Source organism: Passer domesticus, chromosome Z (genome assembly GCF_036417665.1).
Source record: "Passer domesticus isolate bPasDom1 chromosome Z, bPasDom1.hap1, whole genome shotgun sequence".
In the NCBI taxonomy this organism is placed as follows: domain Eukaryota; kingdom Metazoa; phylum Chordata; class Aves; order Passeriformes; family Passeridae; genus Passer; species Passer domesticus.
In genome coordinates this window covers 33,679,213-33,700,974 of record NC_087512.1, presented here as the reverse complement: position 1 = coordinate 33,700,974, position 21,762 = coordinate 33,679,213, and the positions used below count along the sequence as shown (strand labels likewise).

General features: G+C 34.7%; 1 protein-coding gene across 8 annotated transcripts in view; it reads left to right on the top strand.

The window, feature by feature from the left end:
* BNC2 (basonuclin zinc finger protein 2) overlaps positions 1–21,762 on the top strand; it is a 335,545-nt gene that overhangs the window by 95,713 nt on the left and 218,070 nt on the right. The window contains exon 1 of one of the 8 annotated variants that reach the window (XM_064403276.1): positions 9,293–9,343. The exons of the other annotated variants lie outside the window; for them this stretch is intronic. Coding sequence (XP_064259346.1) covers positions 9,305–9,343 — 39 coding nt within the window. The 5' untranslated portion in view covers positions 9,293–9,304. Of the gene's footprint in view, positions 1–9,292; positions 9,344–21,762 lie in introns of those variants that run through there. 8 annotated transcript variants of the gene reach the window in all.

The window sequence follows — 21,762 nt, the reverse complement described above, 5'->3', positions numbered from 1 at the left end:
TTGTGTTAGCCAGATGAGGAGTTAATTTTTTTTTAAAGTAATATTTGACTTTCTTTTAATGCTGGATATAAAATTGAATTAATTAATTTACCTGAGAGGCATTGTACTGTAAGAAAAGGGAGGGAAAGTAAATAGGTTTTTGTAGTTTAAAGAACAAAGCATGCCTGAATGCTGACCATAAAACAATATTTTATTATTAAAAAAAAAACTTTAAATCCAAGGAAAACTCCAAAGACAGTTATTAACCAATAGCGGTTGTCTGTGGGCTACCATTTAAGCAGTATAGCCCAGGACAGGATGAAGGCATTTGAATAAGAAATATTTTGATATATCCTGTAGAGGGACCCTGATTACTGCTGATACAGTATGCTGGTATAGAATGTAATCAACGTAAGGCAAATAAGCAACTCCTTTCAATTTTCCATTCTTGAAAGTAAGAAAGTTCATTTCCTGGTAGAGATGCACATTTCAAAAATACTGCTTGGCACTAGCAAGTGTGAATTGCTAACGCACTGCTTACAAACATTATCACTGCTACTCTGTGCCCGTCTGTGATACATAACATGTTTGGTTACACTGATATTAGGCAATGGCATGGAAAACAGTTATCCTAATTGCCTACTGTGTTATTTTAGCAAGAAGTCAGATTAAATTTTAGGGGTGGAGGAAATGTTCTTTACATTTCAGCCACAAAAGAGTTAACATAACTAGATCCAGATAACAATCAATTGATAAATGATGATTGAACCACATAGATAGCACTAGTTTGCCTGTTTAGTATTAGATCTTTTTCAACAGATTTAGACTGTGTGGTCTTTTAAATACCAGAAAATGTTCAACACTGACAAAGAAAGGAAATAAAACTAAATAGAAGAGCATTAAAATATGTGAGGGGGTAAAATAATTTGAGACAACTAGCTTATTAAACCAGATCAAACATGTATACACTCAAGCTAGGCTATTTGATTGCCATTTTTCTTTTTAAATAATATTTTTTATGTACTAATTCTTGAATGTTAACTAGATTTTGTACATTATTGAACATGAATGCCCATATATTCTGTATAGAGTGTGAGAAGTAATGCACTAAACAACTAAATGTGTGGTGGATGCTGCATCAGTGTGAATTGGCATACATACACAGTAGCACTGAAAAGGTGGTAATGTCGAACAGATTTATTTCTTAAAAGTCTGCTTGTGACATGTTTGCGTACTTGTTAATCTCCTTGTCCTATTTTGTTTGTTTGTTTATCATGTGCTAAACATATCCAGTGCAAATATGCTTTCATCATGATTTAAGAGGAGGGTAAATTATTTTGCTAAATGCATTTCTTTCCTCTTTAAGGATAGCATTTTTTGTCTTAAATTTCTGACTTGTTGGGACTGTTGTAACTTGCTGGGTTGCACATACAGTGTGCAAGTGCAGTTGCAAATTTGTGTCTAACCACCAGTGTTTCTTTGTAAATCACTAAAATTTTGAATATTGTTTTCTGTTATCTATTTTTGTTCATTTGGTAGTCAATTATTTTCAGTCCATCTTCTGGAAATGTAAGTATTTTTTCAACTTTTCTTGTGCTTTAACAAAAATTGTTTTCATGAGTACAAATAACATGAAGTTATGAAATGTACATAAGTTGCAAGCAAAGTTTGGCATGGTTTGAAAGAACTGTTTAGTGAAACTTTTCCAGCTATACACAGTAATGCTAGAGACATTTATCTTTTAAATTTCTAAGTGTAATGCTGCTTTTCCACATATTTTTGGAAGCAAACAAACTCTAAGCACCATCACTTTTCCTTGGAACTGTAACTTAATCTCAAGCAGGTTTTTAGTGAGAAAATTGAAGCATAGCAAGAAGATTTATTTAGAACAAAACAAAACCTTTCAATCCCTCCCTCCTCTTACCTCTCAGCTCACACTGCATTGTTATTTGCATAATATATAGGAGTAAATAACTTTCCTCAGAATAAAATCAACTTTATTGTGATATGTGTCTTAGAAAAATTAGCATTGATTGTACAAGTTTGGGCTATTAACAACAAGTATGATGGTAATTTTCGACTATTTTAGTTCGCAAATGGGAGTACAAAAAATGGTATCTCCACATTCCAGAGCAAATTTAGATTTTGGTGGGGTGAGAGGGGAAAAGGAATACTATCCTAAATTACCTGTGAGAAGTTTATGACATGGCCACTTGACTGCATTGTTTTGCCTATGTACCTTTTGTCCATGTAAAAGTCTGTGATTTGCTTGAAAGAGGTCATCCTTTCTGTATACAGAAGAATGTCTGATAACCTCAAAGGGCGTAAATCTTAACTTTTAAAAAGGAGTGCTTCTTTGGGTCACTTTGATCAGTGACAGGTCGAGAATGAGCAGAAACCCTTGGCTTCTTTTCCATGCTCATCTGGTTAGGTCCAGGGCACGCACTGCCCATTCTAGTTCTGGCAAGGAGTTGTTAACAACAGAAAAGAAGGTCTGGGCTTGATTGATTAAAAAAAAAAAAGCAGGCTTTTGTGATTGTCTGCTTTCATAAATGTTTTGTGCATTGGTCAGAATAAGAAATGCCATTTTTCTTCATACAGTTACCTTAAGGGCTGTAATGTTCTCAAATATTTAAAAGTCATTTCAGAAATGACACTGTAAGAGAAATGGCTGTAACCCACAGTGACACCAAATGCCAGAACCATCCACCTTTTTGTTGAGAAAAAGTATGTTTAATCCATTTCAGATAAAAAGGTAGTAGCCTTTCCAGAAGCTATTTTCAACATGAGAGTAGAAAAAGCAGTATACAGAATTATAAATGGATCTGTGCATCATTATATAGTAATTTAGGATTCACTCAATGATGTAACAAAATTAACAACATAATTTCATTGTGTAACTGTATCTTATTAAAGAACAACTGTCTGACATTCTCTTACAGTTGCTTTATTTAACTTCATGCAAATATTATTAGTAGTGACATTTCTCTATTGTACATTAGATTCTCTCATTAGCATGATGTGTTAGTTATCACCAGAGAAATCACTTCTAGATAGGTGAGCGAGAAGCCAAGAAAACGAAAAATTAAATCAATGATGTATATTAATATAGACGCATCTGTTCACAAGAGATATGGTACAGTAAATTCAACTTTTTCCCTTGCATAAATGCATGCTTATTCCAAGGAAAACTAAATAATACTTATAATATGTGGAGTATGCGCTTATATTACCAGAAGTATGAAATTGCATACAACGTGCAGTGTCTGTTTTAAGCTGTGCTTGTGTTCTTGCATCTGATAGTTCCTAGCATTGATGTAGACATAGGCACATAAAATGTTTATTGAACCTGTATTTAAAAATAAGATAGTAGTGTAATGTCAAATGGATTGAAGGTGAAAGCTTTTTAAATGTTTCTGGGTTGCTGGTCATAGAGGTTGTATGCAATTTTAACATTTATTAAGTAATTAACTGTTTTACTGTTAGCATATAACTATGTACATGTGAAAAGAGTTCAAACTTAATTTGACAACAGGCTGTAATACCATACATTGATTTACTATGAACATTTTGAGAGGAAGATTAGCTTTGGTAAAATGCATTTCATAGTTTAAAGTAGCTAACAATCACCTTTGTAAGTATGCATCAGCAAATATAATAACCTTATAATTTTTATATATACATATATATATATATGTGCGTGTGTGTGTATATATATATATATCTATCTCACACCATTTTAAAGATGAGCTGAGCCCTGGTGGGTTTTTCTCTATTTTTATGCTGTTTGTGATGAAGTTAGTGTGTTAACATGATTTTAGAAGATTTATTGGTTACATTGTCGTATTTCAGATACTTGCTTTAATTTTTTTTGGGTATTTTGGTAAAGCATGGTTTAAACGTGTACTTGTCTTTTTATCAAATCAAAAATATTTACCTCAAGAATTTTTTGCTGCTTCCAGTGTACCTCAGAATAGAAGTATTGGGAGATATTGTACCTGACAAAAATGCGGGATGTTTTGTGTAGCAGATACTACTAGAGACATACAAGTACATGCAATGGTAGATACACAGCTGTGTGCATGATAAGTGATCAACAGTAAAAAATCCATTTCAACAGCTTCTCTCACTGTGTTCAGTATTTGAAGGAGAACTAAAATACAGCACATTGTTTCCCATTCCTTTCTATACATATCAATCTTGCACATATACCCATACAGTGTTTGAACATATTTGAGCCATTCTATGTCTGTTGATGATGTACTAACACTGTCAGAGCTTTGAGTTATGTATGCACAACACTGTAAAATCTGCATGAATCATTGAAACATATTAAATCACATGCTTAAATATATATTGTGCAATAAGTACTAGTCTTTAACAATTTAAAATACACAGTTTCATATTTTTTGATTTTGTATTTTAGTAGTTATTTATTCGTGTATAGTTTTATAGGGATTTGATTAATGTAGTGACTGAACAGATTTGGTATAAAACAGCAGCAGAGTCTCCTGCTCTTATGTCAGGGTTAAGAGCTAAGGCAAATCTTCCCTAACTAATTAGATGCTGAGTAAGGCATCTTAGTGAAGTTGGGGCAAAAGTGAATGGGTCACAGCTGAGGCAAGATTGCAAGGACTGTAGTGATAGTGAAAGCATTCACATTTGCCAGGTCATTGTGACACTGTGCTGATTGCAAAGGAACACCCTGTTCACTGATACAGAACTGCCGTCATAAAGTAGAATCAGAAACAAAAGCTTTAAAGAGCATTTACTTCTTACTAGAAATGCTCAAAACATATGCTGTGTATAGCTTCCTTATTTCAGTTATTTTTCTTGAACAATAGTGCTTGTGCTGTTGAAAAAGGATTTGCTTTGTAGACTAATGTTTCTTCACAGTTTAAAAGAATTTCCAAACTTGGGGCTCCTACTATACCCAGGAGGTGATGAATCATACTGGCTCAAACGGGAGAAGGCTGAAACAGAGAAGAGGGAGAAAGGGAGAATTCCACTGTTACTGTCTCAGTCATTTAGTTCGGAAAGAGAACCAGTAATGCAACTTTTTGCTATAATTCAGAGAGTGTAAAGACAAAATTTCAGCGTCTAGATAAACTCTAATCAAGGAGTTTATTTTTTCCCAGCTGACCTGTAGAAAAGAGTAAACTTAAAAAGCATTTTTATATAATGAATTTCTATGTGTTTATATACAGATTTTCAGTGAGGTAAAATGCATTCTTTAGTTTAACATCGGTCTGTCTAACGAATGTCCAAGATAAGAGACTCTACATCAGCCAATGGACAGGCATCTGTTGCTTTACTCTTCACCCCACTCATGACTGTAATGCCCTAATGTCTCCTTTCCTTTATTGAAATACTTGACAACTGTTTTCTAAATTATTTTTGTTCACCAACAGAGAAAACAGTGCCGCTTATATGGCTGTATCACACGATATTTTGTCTCAGAAAGGCCATCTCTTTTGGAGGGCGGGGAGGTGAGCATCTCAGAATTGCTTTGATCAGTGTGAACTTGCCAACAGAATACCATTGATGCTATTCTGACTCTCTCGGGAAGCCATTGCATCCCCATCCTCTACTGATGATGCGTATCTGTGCACTTGTGCAAAGGAAAGGAGAGTGTCATCTGCCACTTAGAGAGCATGGGAGTTCAGAAAAGAGAATGTCATGATTACGATCATGCTGTTCCCTCCTGTGCACCACACAGAACTCAGCAATCTACTCTTACAAAGTGAATAAAAAGCGGTACTTTAAGAAGTTTTATGGAAAGTGAGAAAATTTATTCTGGGCTTTGCATTGAAGTTGAAATGTACTGTCACTGGCAGGTAAACTTACTGTAATATTCGAGGTGGTGTTTATCTGAAAATGGACCACAACACAAATACACCAGTAGATATTTGTGCTGCAGTCTGCCTACCTGTGGGATTTGAAATATTTCCCTTATAAAGGAAATTGAGTGACATGGTAAATGCTTGTCTATTTTTTGTGATACCTACTGCAATTAATGTTGAAAACAGCCCTTTAATTGTTCTTTTCCTCAGTAATTTTCAACAACCCAGGGAACAGCAAGACACAGCTAATGAACACAGTTTGTTTATTTGTGGTATATCTTTTCAAATTTTAATTTACCAGAATTCCAGGAAAAGAGATAGATTACCTGAATCTTGGCATGTGTGTTTTCTCCATGCATTCTTCAATGTATTTCTTAAAAATTGGTGTCTTTAAAATGCAATACTTCTAGCTCTGAACAGTTTAGTTCTTTTCATCTGAACAATTCAACACTTGGTATACTAGTAAGAGGAAAACAGAATAAAAATGATCACATCCTCACTGTGATCCAAGCATGTGTTTTCCATTCATGTCATTGAAGGCTCTGTCATGCATCAAGGACAACATACAGTTTAGGTACAGAATAACAGATAGCAATGTGCTAGTTTCAGAGCAAGCTGTAAGCAGAGCTCCATTCTATAAGCCTTCTGTACATGTGTAACTTTTATGAAGCTAAGTGTCCAGGTATTTTGCAAGACGAGATTCTGTGGTGATAGAGAAGGTTGCTCTTGTGTATTTTAATCTCTTCTATTACTTAGACACCAAGGAAAGGAACATAATTTTAAAAAAATAAATAGCTCTTGCACTTAAGGAAATCTAAACCTGCTTTCCTGGTTTATTAAAATCCAGAAATTAAACAAGATTCTCTGTTAAAGTCGGGTCAGGTGTGAGCTTTTAGACATTATGGGCTTCTGTATGGCTTTATGTCTCTCTTACTGAAAACTCAGTTTTTTGTGTGTTACCTTGGAAGTTACCAGTGCAAAATTATTCTGTTTGTCTGTGAACTTTAGAATTTTTTCAACTGGAAGTCACAGAATGAAATTTGGGCAGGGTAATTCAACATGAAACAAATTGGAGAAGAAATGTTTACAGGGTTCCTTGCTAACTGGAACTGCAAACTTTTCCAAAGAAAAAGTAGCAACAATAAAGGGTGATTTAATCAATAAGGTAGCATTTTGACAGGAATTATTCTAATTTATATAAAAATTTGGCTTCCCAAAGTGTTCTTTCTTCTCTCTTTTCTCATTAGAAATATATTTGTATTAAAAAAAAAAACAAACCAGAAGATGCTATTGTCAAATCTTTTTATGCAGATTGATTTTCTTTTAGCATATTCATTACCCTTTGCCTGCACAGAATACAAAACCTTGTGTACTGTACTGCAGTTTTATTGCTGCTTTCAGAGGGATGTCTTGTGAGATGTTACAGCTCCTGCAGAAGTACAACGGCAAAATGTCATTTTATGATAGATCATTATTGATACCCTTTATTTATTTATGTCTTTCATCATTTTTCTTTCCCTGCAGTTTTTCTTTCTCTATATCTATATCTGAATATATATTAAAAAAAGGCCTCTTCTTGGTAGTAACTGAATAATCAAAGCAATCTTGATTATAAGGGTCTGTAGGAAGACATAAGGGGCAGAGAGGAGAAGCATCACTTCCAAGGATGGCTTAATGTAAATGCTGACATGGAGAGTTCAGTGTTGTTTTATTTCAGTATGTCTGTATGCAAAAAACATGGTAAAAATGTATGATGTCCTGGATTATCACATGGAAGGTGGTGAAAAGCATTTCAATTTGATCTCTACTTTGTACAATTTCTTAACCAAGGAATTGCTAATATTATAAAAAAAAAACAAACCTCATTGTATTTGTATTCTCAATATATCAAATATGTTTATTTGACAAAGAAAATATCAAGAAAAATGGGAAAATTAAACTCATGGAATACATGAATACTATTTTTTTTCCACACAGTATTTAGTAGACAAAAATAAAACAGACTGGACTTCAGTGAGTTGTTCAAAACCAAATTAAGCTGCTCAAATTAAACCCACAAACCTCTATCACTGTGTTCAGTCTTAGTTCTTAATTAAAAATGTGTCTTTTGTTTCTTGCAGGAATTCTCTAAAAATTTTTATGGCAATCTGTAAAGTGCAACTCATAGGAAAACAGTCTCCTTGGAAGTGGTAGCAGCAGTTTTTCTGAGGAGTGGATGTGTTTTCACACTTCGTATCATAACTTTTAGTAGCTGTTTGTTCCCTGAACAGTTTACTTTTTAAAATACATAAATTTGATAAGAACATCTGAAATAGATGTTTTGGGGAGGAGGGAGGGAAAAACTAATGAAGAGTATAGAAGGAAAAAATAATTGCTTCCAGCTGGCTTTATATAATAAAACTACTATTAAAATGAGGAGCTCCATTAGCAAGGCTTTAATGATATATTTTCTTACATTTCTAAATAAACAATATAGTCTTTAAAAAAATAACACTTAAATGAGTAAAGTGTGACAGCTCTCGCAGTAGCCAGAAAAAAAATATTAAGAAGTACCAACTTATCTACCCTGCCTTAATGCCCCACAGCAGTTGACATTGCTGGAATGCCTCCTGCAGCTGGTGGCATATGACTGTCATTTGCAGGCAGGATATACGGAGAGTTTACACAATGGAGGCATTCATGAAAGTGTTCCTCATCTGGGACTCCTGCAAGCTCTCATTTTATTGACCCTGTCAGAATTTAACTGGTAGGCTGTCAAATTATGTGCTGCTTTATCTAATATTAGTTTTTCTTTAAAATCAGAATGCGCAGAAGAAAGGGTTGTGGAAAGCAGGTATGAAAAGCAAAAACAATTTCTGGCTTACTGTATCTAAAACAAGAAAATCATAACCGCTGTGTAAAAACTTTATCATTTGTTCTGAAAATTGTAGGGATTCTGTACCTTGTTCATAATTAAATAACATTGCTTTATTTATAGATTTTTTTTCAGGATTTGGAGTGGGGTGGGTTTTTTTTTACCTTTGAAAGCCTTGAAAAGAAATCTGTTTCCTGAATTACTGTGTTCCTCAAGTGTAACTCAAACATTGGTGTACAAACAGTTTTATGAAACAGCTCATTTTTAATTGCTCATGTTCTTAGAGATGGCAGGAAAAGTGTTCTTTTTACAAACTTCTCAAGAAAGAGAAAAGTCATATACTTTTCTGCATCTTCATGCAGAATGGCATAAAGAAATGCCCAGCGAGAACTACCCATTAGCAGTTTTGATTACATTCTGCAAACAATGTAATAATCTGAAAGTTGATTGATGATTTTAAATATGTTATTTATATCACAGATTGGCTGCTTATTAATTCAGTGGTGTTGAGACATGACCTCTCCAAAGCCATAATTTGCATAAAAAAAATAGAATGTATGCACAGCTTCATTGATATCTGGGAGAGAACTAGTTACAGCAGCAGACAGCACACCAAAACATTGGCTTCATGCAGATGGAGCATACTGCAAAGGAAGTACCTTACACAGTGAGTTACTCATTTTAATAGATCCTCCTATCCACTAGTCAGTTGTTAATGCAATGTTGAAGTTCAGTTCAGGCGGAGAGGAGAAGAGAGAGAAAGGGAATGAGTGAATGGTCAGATCAGAAGAAAATATGTTTTAACCTGGGGTCTATCAATTACTTCCTTTCTGCTAGGAAAAAACCCTCAACTCACCCTATATTTTTTTTTCATGTATAGAAATAGGGGACATCTGTCTGTCTGACATGGATTTTACTTACAGCATTTTTTTAGTAATTGTTCTATTCTTTAGAAAAAGTTGGATTTCTACTGTAATAGTGATAGCTGAATAGTAAACACTGTTTTAAATTTGCAAAATGTGTGTGACTGGTTGTGTTTGTTTCCAGTGTATAGTATCCATTGTATTCATACTTTGATTACCTTCTCCTATAAAACAAAATAATTTTGTCAAAAAATACAAAATCATCTAAATAGAATGTTATTATACTATTTTGAAAGACCTCTTAAAATATTGCTCAGGAATCCACTGAGATGTTGATTTTTCTCTGCAGGGATAAATAAGAAATACAATTGAAGCATTTATATTTAGTTGAAAATGTGGGGGTTTTTAACCTTTTGGTATAGCATTCTGAAGACATTGTCTCCCATAAATATTAAAAAAATTGTATAAGCTTCAGTATTAAATTAGTATTTAGAAAATTTATTTACAAGATAATTTATTTACATGAACTTGACGAATGTATAGTCTCTCTCATAAGTGAATTTTCATTCAAAGGAAAATGGTACTTCTCTAGTTTTGGCATAGCAATTATGGTAAAGTGGCATTTTTTGTTTTCCTTTCATTAAAAATTGAGGAAAAAATAAAGCTGGTACACATGCCAGTGTATTTTTTTGTTAATGAAGGTAGTTTCATTAGTGGCTTTCCAGTCTGATTGTCTAAGTAGTGATACAAAAGCTGGGGTTTATAACATGAGCAAGAATATAGAAAGTATTCAGACAATAATAAACATGGCTAGTATTTTTTCTACATCGTCAGACCCATCTGAAAATTTATTTAAAATAATTTCTATTTATTTTCTTGTGATGAAAGCTTCATTGAGTTAGTCACCCTGTCAGTACACTACTGCAGGTGAAAACCCAGGTATCTCAAAATTTTCTGCTTATGCAAAGGTTTTCTGTGGAAAACCAGTTCTTTACAACACTAGAAGATTGTAATTTTAAGTCCCTGGTCCTTTTCTCATTGAAATCAATACAAGTATACTTCTGCAATCACAGAATTGTTGTGAGGGCTTTGCCCACAGTCTTTCCTCAAGAAGAACATAATTCATATTTTGCTTCTTCTGTGATGGAGCATGTTAAATATTGAATGAACAAATAATTGTAGAAATAAAATTTGGGGAATGAATTAAAGCATTGTACTCTAGTTTCAAATAATGTATTATTTGTAAAAGCATGACCTTTAAAGTCTAGGTTCTTCAAAATTTTAATTATACATTTACGAGAGACTGTGTGGTATATGCTAGCTGTGTGGTATATGCTAGTTTAAAAAAATAATCCTTTGATAACTCAGTGCTCAATAACTCTGATAATTCATACATTTTTAAATTTTAAAATGCAGTTTTAATCTTGCATAAAAATGTGTGGTTTCTTAATATATTTCTTCATTTATTAAATCTTTCAGAAGGCAGTGGAAGAAAATTATTTAACTCATAGCATAGACAGCTATGATGTTAAAAAGGGAAACATCACAAACCCCCAGAACAAAACTAACCCAAATTTAGACATCTTTCATTGATATTTATGTATCTATTGCATGAAAGTGCTTAGACATTTAATTATGTCTTTCTCCATGTGCTTATTTAATTTTATTAATATTCATTCCTTTGTTTTAATGTTGAGGATAAAAAAGCCAGGTGTGAAGATGTTAAAACAATTCCATCCATAAGCAGTTTTATAAAGAGAAAGTTGAAATTTGGTTTTCTACAAACAGACCCAAATAAATGATGTTTCCTATGATTTTTAAATTTATGTTTTAATGACACTAAACTGAAATAAAACTCTTCTAACATGTAAAGTTCATGAAATACCTAAATTTGTAAATGAATAACACTGTAAACAGGAGACTGATTTTAAATGACTGTTGTTTTGGTTTTTTTCCTGGAACCTATCCTTTTTATTCCACATCCCTATCCCTTCCAAAATTCAGCAGTGGTCAGGTGTGGCATTTTTTTTCTATCCACTGACTTGCAAATGCATGTTTATACACCTACAAACTGTAAAAAGAAAACTGACTAAATGTGGCTTCAGGGAAAAGAAAGGAGTGGTGGGCGCAGATACCAGCTGGAGCTTGATGCATGTGTTCTCTTCTGTGGCACTGTTTTGTTGTTGATGTGGGAATGTAGCTAAACAGTGGCTACAGATGCTCCACTAAATAAGGATCCACATAAATTCCAGCTGTGAACTTGTGATTCATCCTTCCCTGCACAAAAGATATGTTTCCATATGTCCCATTATGTTCCATATTTGATTTTTATCACACACTGTGTGCCAGTCTGAATCTTGTCTGCATGCTTTTTGTGAATTCTGTAACCCTTTCTTTCTTTCTTTCTCCTTTGAATTAATTACAACACACTCTAGCCCCCATGCAAAAAATCCATGTTGCAATCATACAGTATCCTTGTAAATATTTTTTAATAAATAAAGTATGTGAATAATATATCCATATAACCACTGTAACACTAAGACTGGACATATCTAAAAAAATTATACTTTCCACTTGGAAATTTCTCTAGAAGCTAAGTCTGTGGTCCTTTATCAGAGTCCTAAATAATTCAATCTTAAAAAATATCTGTATCTTGCTTTATCTACTATAAATGCATTTTTCTTATACTATCTGTAATAATTTCAGGTAGCTAATGTACATAGCCTCTTTACATTTTTAAGCATGTAAATGATTCATAAGGAACTTAATTTTGAATTATGAGTAATATCAATTGTTAACTGCTTATGCTCTCTGAGACTCACTGAAAAGAATGGCAAAACCATCAGTGGTGCCATGGTACCAAATAAAATACATAAATTCATAATTTAAAAAAATATTATTTATTATATTCTTCAGATGGGAATCTTCTTCTGCTACCATACTGTAGATATGGAAATTTGCTTCTAGAAATTTAGGTATGCAGGCCCCAAGAGCGTAGAAATTCCTGTAGTTTAAAATACTAAAAAACAAAGTAGGGGTTTGAAAATGATAGCTGAATTTCAGTGCAGGCTTTTGTTAGTTAGGAGAAACGTATTCCCAGAATTCTAATTGGACTGAAATATTGTTGCTGGTCACCTCTGTAAGAAACAGTACTGTGAGAGCTTTGCACTAAGTTCTATTTGTGATAGTCATTGACTACCATGAAACCACTCAAATTGTGAGGCAGAAGTCAGCATTATTTGCTAGATAGATGTGGTCTACAAAGTCACTGTCTTTGTGAAGAAAAAACCTCAGTGGTTGCTGTAATTATTATCCTCATTATTAAAGCACTAAATTTGATCATTGTTTTTCACAAGTTGATGAAGCCAATGCTTTTAGCTGCAGAAAAATTTTAAAATTACGTATCTGGACTTGGATGAAATGCTCTCCATCTTCAGAAGTGAAGTTACTGTGCAGATGTTACAGCAGTGCTGTAATTTCCATGCAGTCAATTACAGCACACTCGCTTACTTAGCTAGTAGTAATTCTGTTGACCAAAGAAAAGTGTGATGAGAGTACAGTTTTCTGAAACAAGGTATATCAAAGCAAATACTGATATATGCTGTAAGGAAGCAACATTTAGAAGTGTGCAGAATTTGACGTCCAATGCCTTTTTTGTCTATTTTGTTCAGGGAAAGATAAGTTCTGTTCATAATTGAAAACCTCAAGGCAAGCCAGGTATCAGCATTATACCAACATTTTTAAAAGGAATGGATAGTTAATTAGTTTGTATTTTAAATTGAATGTGTTTGTGTTATAGATTTCAATAGGAATGAAAGGGAGACTATCTAGATAAGATGATGAATAAGTGGGGTATGGTCTCAGCCTCAGTACCTCTGTCTGAGGTTCCATTGAGTTGAACCACTGGTCATTGTGAAATTCCAATCAAAATGCAGATAAGTTTGGCGTAAACATAATAAAGTGTGGCTGTGATTCCAGAACTGTAAAGAAGACTTTAACCAGCAAAGGGGCTGGAGACTATCAGTTTATTTTACAGCTAGTTTAGGTATTTCATATCAAGTGAGTGGTGCTGCTTGTAACAAAGCATCTGCAAAGTGTGTTGTGTGACGTTGATATTCTGTGTTCAAGAAGTTTGATGTCAACACAGCTGTGACTTACCACTTTTAGTAACCTTCTCTACTGGGAATTAGATAAAGTACTTTTAATTTGGGTATGAGGTTGGGTGAGAGTACTGGGCCGGGAGTATAATTTCAGATGCTATTAATTTTCATAAAATAACATTTGTGTGCTTTGTCTTGCCAGATACTCTACAATGCTTTTCCTCATTTCACGTGCCAGGCTGTTTTTATATTATCATTTCCTTCTCTGCTGTGTTTATCTTTTCTGAAAATGGTGAATGTAAGCTATTACTGACTGGGTGGGTGGCACACATTTTCACAGTAACTTTTAAAACACAGAGCAAGCATTTTATTTGGGTTTTAAAAACCACTGAGAGAACTTAATGCAGCTGCTTTCATGGCATCAAAGTGAAACATGTAAAAATCTCACTTTCTATTCTAAATAACCTTAGGGCTATTGAGTCAGATATTTCTGGGTTGACATGTTTTGCACAGGAGTGACAGTGGCATTGGGTATATATAGTAAATCCTAGTGTTCCACTGAATCTCTTCACTCTTTCATGAGCTTCACAGGGTACTCATCCTTAACAAAATGTCAAGTTAAAACATGTCACTTTGCCATAGTTGAAATTACTTACTTGTTTTTAATCAAAAAGCAACTCTTAATGGGCTGTTTTACTGTAGGCAGTAAGTAAAGGAGCTTTCTAGTTTAGCAGCAAGTATCTCCTCTGACCCATTATTTGCTGTCATTTCTACTTCTCATCCAGCAATGTGAAGGAGGTTACATGATTAAAATGAGCATGCTGAATTAGGATGCTGGTGCATATTCTACACCAAATAGAATTAATGTTTTGAGGGAAAGCTAAGGCTTTTTTAATGCATGTCTTTCTATGCTATTTAGGAGTAGTCCTGAGTTTCCTAGAAACTTTACTGTATCTGTGATATCTGTTGACAGAAGATAGTGCTCATACTGCTGATAGTAAAGGTGATTTGTGGTCCAGTGCCTCTTTGATTGTAGTTTTCCCATTCTCAGGATGAATTTAAGATGAGAGGTGCCATATATTCAACATAACACTTGGATCATATCCTGTGCAGTGGAAGGCTTTCTTAACCTGTGTTAGTCACATGTTCAGGCTGCACAGGTTCAGTGAATTTAGTTCATAATCTTTTTAAGACTGAAATGGCTCTTCAGTTTCTAGGCTAGCTAATAATCCTCCTCTTAACTATGCTGTCCATATCGCAGATGGTGCTTGACAGACTAGTCAGTGTCTCAAAGGTCACCACAACACTATTAGCTAGATCTCTATGCCCTTTGTCTTGAGGATGCTTCTGCTACAGTACTTGTTTCCTGAAAAAATTATAGGAGTAAACTTCGGTGTTTGTTCTAAAAGGAAACCTTGACCACTTCTCACCAACAAGTGCTTCAAATGTGGAGTTGTTTGTTGTCAGTGAAGTGCTCTGAAGTTTAGCGTTCTGCTAATACAGGTATGATTGGGGGTCTAGTTCTGTTCTTTGCTGTTCTTTTGTGGGAAGGTGTGACACCGAGAATGACTGATATTTTAATTTTTTGTCATAGTTGCCTTTTAGAGCTTTCATTGTGTTTTGAGGGCTTATTTCAGTGCCTGATAAAGAGGAGCATTTAAAGCCTTCTAGAAATTCTGATGTCCAAAGCTGTGTGTGTTTGTTCAGTGTAGTTTGAAAACACTGAAATGACTAAAGGGTGTTTTAAAAGCAAATAGGAAAAAGTGAGGCTTTAAACACCATTGTTGTTGCTTTATTGAAATATTTACAACCATAGCCATAAAAATCAGCACACCTTTGTCATAGGTGCAGAAACATACAGTGAAAAATCTCATTTCTCTTTTGGGTAATGCATGTTTATGAATGTATTTTACAGCAAAAAAGATGTATTTCTTCTGCCTTGTAACTAAAAGTTTGCACTTGTGTGTTATATTATTGAAGTAATATGACTTTACAAGGCCAGGCTCAGATTTGGAGAGATAACTTGAAAATTCCAAAGCTACTTTTTTTTTTTTTAATCTGAGACAAAGACACTTCCTGAGGCAAGTTCATCTATACTGTTAATATTACAATTTTTTGCTTAAACTGATTGTGCAATGTGAGGCTTAATTTTAAAGTTCTTTCACAATATATGACTCACATGTTGCTTTTTCTGTTGCATTTAAGAAGTCAAGTGAAAGTATGGTCTCATAGAATTGTCTCCTTGAAATATTTTGTAGCATTTGTACATTTTCAATAATAGATTTTCAAGTATTTATATGCTTCATTTTTTTTTGGTGGGCAATTTAATTTAAGTATTTTGAATGTCTTGTTTCTGTAGTCTCCTTTTTTCGTAATTTATTACCTTTGATACCAGCTGAAACTCCATTTTTTTATAGATTGTTTTAATTTGTTTTGGTTTTATGTTAGCAGTAAGAATTGCAATTGTCTGTCAGTCAACAAATACTCATGAAAGACTTGATCTCTTTACAGGATTTCCATTGGTATCCAGACAGTTAGACCATTATTAGAATTTAAAATTATATTGCAAAGTGAGCAGTACCATCCTGGATGAAAGAAATTTCCCATATACTAAAAATAAATTTAATACAATGGATGTAATTTCCAAACAGAAACACAAATGTTCTTTTGTAGTACATGATCTTTGTCATACAGGGAAGCATGCTGTAGAAATGATTTTTTATTTACATGAAATATACATTTAAAAAAATGCAAATTCATTTAGCAAGCAACTCTGTAAATATTTTTGAACTACTTTTCCAGTGTAGGAAATTTCCATTCTAATTAGATTGCTACAGGTTAATAGAGGGATGGAAGAGATGCTGGAAGTTAATTTGTATCCAGACAAACTCAGCTAATTTCTTATATCTTTATACTGCTGTATCTCCTTTTCCATCCTATTCTAAATTTCAAGGTTCCAGGAGTATCAAGAAAATACTTAATATTTAAAAATATATTCAGTCTTCACATAACTATTTGAATTGGCATTTCTTAGTGTCCTTGTCCCCACCCCCCGCCACACAGCTGTCACTAACAGAGGAAAAGGACTGGGGGGAGGGAATGAGGGAGCCCTGCTAAAATCGTGTCACGTAGCACTAATTCATCTGCTCTCATTAGAGTGAGCGAGGGACAGCAGTGATGGCCAAGAGCTGCACTCCACACATGACACACGAACAGTTTGGGGAATAGAAAATTGCTTTCTCAGGAAGCCCAGCCAATTAAGGACTTGACCATATTGAATGTCAAGTGTTAATTTAGGTTTTTCTTCATTTTCCCAGTAGTAATGCGGGTCCTGTGATGAGCAAATACATGTCAAGTAAAAGTTGATTGCATGAAGGACCTGGGTATTATATGTCACTGACAAGTCACAAATGTACTCTAGTCTTTTAACCCCTTAGGTGAGTCCAGAAAGGAGGGGAGGGGAGTAGCAGAGGGGGATTAAATGTACTATAATGATAAGAATAGATAGCTTATATTAGGGAGAAGTCTGGATGGGACAGACAGGATTAGAAATTTGTGCAAGAGGCTAGGATCCAGACTTTCAGCAATCAGTGCACATATGTGGTACCTTTCTGGGTTATAATTAATAAACAGACCTAAAGACCCCCTCAGGATCCTTTCAGGTTTTAAACAAGCCTATGAAGCATGCCTGTTATATCCTTCATAAGGTTTCATGCAAGTAGATGGAAAAGAGGTACACAGTGCCAAAAATATGAAGTGTTCCTTAAGGGGTTTCTGTTTTGCAAGAAAATAATTTTGCATTCTTCATGGAAAATAAAATATGTATTTCCAAGGTCGTTTTAAAAAAAATAACCAGAAAGAAAAGACAAAGCCCCCGTATGAGAGATTGAAATGATGAAACATTTTCTGGTCAAAACTAGATTTATTTTCCAGCTTGTGTACTTCTCCAGGTTATTTTCACAATTATCAGAAACCCCCTGAAAGGCCACCTACCCTTATCTTACGCGGTAGCTGCCTCTACTAGGGAAGCAAGGGATGGCAAAGGCGGTAGTACTGAAGTCCATTTAAGTGAAGTAGCATTTCCATTTACTGGATGTGGCTACTTATGTATCATCTATAGCATCTAATTTCCATTCATCAGCATATTATTTACATATGAATGTTCTGAAATTAAGAGAGTGTCTGTTTCTATTGCAATTGTATAATTGACAAAAAAATTTCCTACAACAATATATGTATTGTGTAGTACAAATATAAGGAAAAATAAACAGCAATTATGCAAGCACCTGGAAAGTTGTCCATGACTATTTAATTTAATCTGAAATGGTACAAGCCACTTATGCTTTCTAGGGAATTTTAGAAATTATTTTCTCTGCCTAAATTTTGTTTTGTTTGTTAATATCTAACCTACAGATGGGTAACTGTTTGAAGCTGGTCAGAAAACACTGTATCTTTGTGCTAAATATTACTGGGCTGATCCTAATTAGTACATCTTATCCCTATTGCTCCTTTGGATTTTGCTTCTCTGCATTATGATGAAGATATTTAGGTGGCAAGGTACACTGCCACAGTCCATGACATATATGTTCAATTGACGTAAACCAGACTTCTTTCTCATGTGGGTAGCCTGACACTTTAAATTAATGCAAAATTTACCAATAAATACATAAATAAAAAAACCTAAATAAAGCTCAAAACAGACAAACAGGCAATTTAGGTTTGATCTGTGTTTTCTGGGCTGACATTCACTTCTCGATGCATATGAAATGGTGTTGTCTATGTAATTGAAACAAGCACATCTTTCGTTAAGAAACAGTTTCAAGAATCTGACCTCAAGACAATCAGTAATACTTGTCATATGACAGTTCCACTTCAAGTTTGCACAGATACTCCTTTTACATACATGCCATCTCAAAATAAACCCAACTTACTGCTCTCTCCCCAGCCTCCTCTCTTTTGTATTTCAGGTAGCATCTGTAGATCCCAGCTGGCATTTAGAACGGCATTTTAATCGTAGCAGCTTCTCTTCTGCTAGGTGTGCAGAGGGATTTTGCCAAGTTTCCTTAAACTAAATTCCGATGGTGGCATCTCAGGTTGCTGATTCAAGATTTTGCTGCTCTGTGGTGTCATGTTTGACGGATGGTACCTAATGCAATCAGCCACCACTAAGGCAAGGCCTTCGTTTGACCAAAGGGTCCAAAGGAAAAAAAAGGGAAAAAGAAAAAAAACCCCCTCCAGCCGTCCACCCAACAACAAAATAGGGCAGACTGTTCCTGAATCGCTATTTCCCAGTGCTTTAGCAGAAGATGCCTCCCTTTGCGCATGTTTTTGATAAATTTAAGAAGTCAAATCACTGACACAGATGGATAATCCAAGTGTATAGGGTGAAGAGTTATAAATTAACACATTATTCCCTCTTAATGTGAAATACTTGAGAATGCATTTTCCCAGTCCCCTGACATCTACCCAGTGAGGGCTCGCATTGTACTTTTCAAGTGGCATTGATTTGTTAAAGCGCTGAATTAGCATCTCAGGCCAGCTGCCTGTTCCACTGTTGTGTTGTTGGGTTCATTCTCTTTCTCTCTGCCTTGCTTCCCGCTGCCTTGGCCACACACAGGGCTTCAGCCTGCTTACCCCAGCTTTTCCCCTCTGTTACTTTAGCTAATCCACACTCACCAAATGTGCCTTGCCATGCTAAGTAAATTAACATATTTCTCATTGCATAAAGCTGATAATATGCACATGTGTGTATATTTGTGTGCATGCGTGTGTAATATTTTTGGTTGGACTGGGGAAGGAATGAGCAGGGGGTGGAGGGGAGAAGTCTGCGAGGATGAATGTACACGTTTACCAGCCTAATTCTCTATTGAAGTTACACATTGTTCTTGTATTTAATTTGTGTTGTGACGAGGTCTTCTGTACAGCAGCTGAGTCAAAGGGAAAAGAGAGAAGTAATATATGTCAAGTCAGAAAAACTATTGAAATGCAATATTAAACTGCATACCTTAGATCTGAATTTAAGAGCCTCTCTTACTTTGTCTGGTTGATCGTTAGTGCATGCATCCTTAGAACTAAAGGTAGTTTGTGCTCACATGTTTGTATTGAAATATGTTATTTATAACTGTGGGTTTTTTTTTTTTGTCTGATTGTAATTATCTGGTTTAAAGACTTTCTTATTCCCATCCTTCATTTCCTCTCTCAGCCTCTCCCTATTTCTGCTGCCTTGCTATTCACTTGCAATATTTTCAGTATAACTTCCCATTTTATATTTCTCATGATGGCATCTGATTTGTAGCTTTGGCCTAATTGACTTAATTGCACTAGTAATATGTATGTTGTAGTAATGAAGATTATGTACATGAAATTAATATTATATTTCATTTAAGATGGCTAATAAAATGCTCATATTTTTATCTGTGGTTCCTTGGCATAGATGAATGGGACTTCTAGAGTTGAGTAGTGAAATGACATTCTTGCATACTGCACATTCATCATTCTTGTATTATTTTGACTATCTTTTCCTTAGCATTGTTTTTGGGATAGTTTAAGGTAATTTCCTTCTAAAGCTTTGCTTCTGATAATGGGAATTTCAGGAATAATTAATAGAAATTTTCCTTTTTGTCTTTTATAGCATGACAAATTCTGTTGTTTGGAACACCGTATTTCTGGAAAACATTTTCTTATTGCGGCGATACATTTTTCTAGGCATAGGAAACGGTGTGTGAGCTGGATTTGAAGTCTCAAATAAACTGAGTAAGATCCACATAGGTCATCTATTTTGTTAATATTCACTAGCATAATCTTCTAATAATTGCACAATATTTATACTAATTAGGGGCCATGTTTTGGAGATCTTAATTGCCATTAACACAAAGAGACATTTCAACTGCATGGAAGTCTGGATTATGTTTGTTGTCTATTTAGATTTTATCTTTTTATAGGTTTTGCATCTATTGGGCTTCCAACACAGCCAAACTGGAGTATTTGCTATTTGCAAAACGTATATCAGTTTTCAAATATAGAGCCAAAAGTGTGTTGTAGTAGTTTTTGCCTTGAGATGCTTATATTTAAAATCTAAACTCAACAGAAAAAGATTAAAATAATGTCCTGTCTGAGTAACCAATCCAGATTCCATAGAGTTATTTTCTGGTTGATAGGGCTATTAGACTTATGGCTTCATAGAGATGAGGGGATTAGACAGCTATGCTATTGTGTTTTAACTGTGCTGTCAGATGTGAACTGAAATCACCAACAGAATAGAAACAGAAAACACTGGGTTCCAGTAGCACGTTATTACTTTCTTCAGAGTAAGGTGCGGTGCTGGTATTGCCACTGTAACTTCGTGCAAAGTGCAGAGGACAAACCAAGTGTGCCCGCTGTTTTTACTTTATGTAAACTAGAGGTGCTGTGCTGATGTGCATCTGATACATTGTGGATGCAGATAGATTGATTTCTATTTTTTTAGGCAAAGAGGATCTCTGCACTATTGGAGACTGGTTTAATTGTGCAAGTGGTACACTCAGCTTAGGGGCCCTGCAAAAATTAATGCCGTGCAAGTGATCTCAGAGCACCTAATTTCAGTTAAGACAGAATTTGACCCTTAATAAAGGTTTTTACAGAAGATTCTGGGTGCTGTTTGAGGAAAAAGTTAAATAAGAGTAAGGATCTACAGAAGGACTAATGAAGAAGTGACCAGCTAGAAATAAAACTACTCACAATGCAGATACCAAAAGCTGAAAGAGATCAGTATCTCCTTCATTGTCCCAAATTAGGTTCAAATCTGCAATATCTGATCTTTCCTATATCTGCAAGTCATATCATGGATTATATTAAAGATGCAAGAAGTACACATACCATCCTGCCATAGAAAAAAGTGTAAGATATTTGGCATTTGTAGCAGCCACAGATTTTAAGCAGGTTCTTTCTTGAGGCTGTGGAGCAGTGTCCTGATTGCAGTTTCCTGTCTTCAGTAGGATTATTCCTTGCACTTGTTGAATCAAAACCTCAGTTGCTGCTGTGCTCATGCCTTCTGTTGTCATATTAGAAATCTACACAGTCTTGTCAGGCTTTAAAATTCAATGGGAGCACAATAAAGGAAAAAGAAAATGTGGAGAACGGACTAC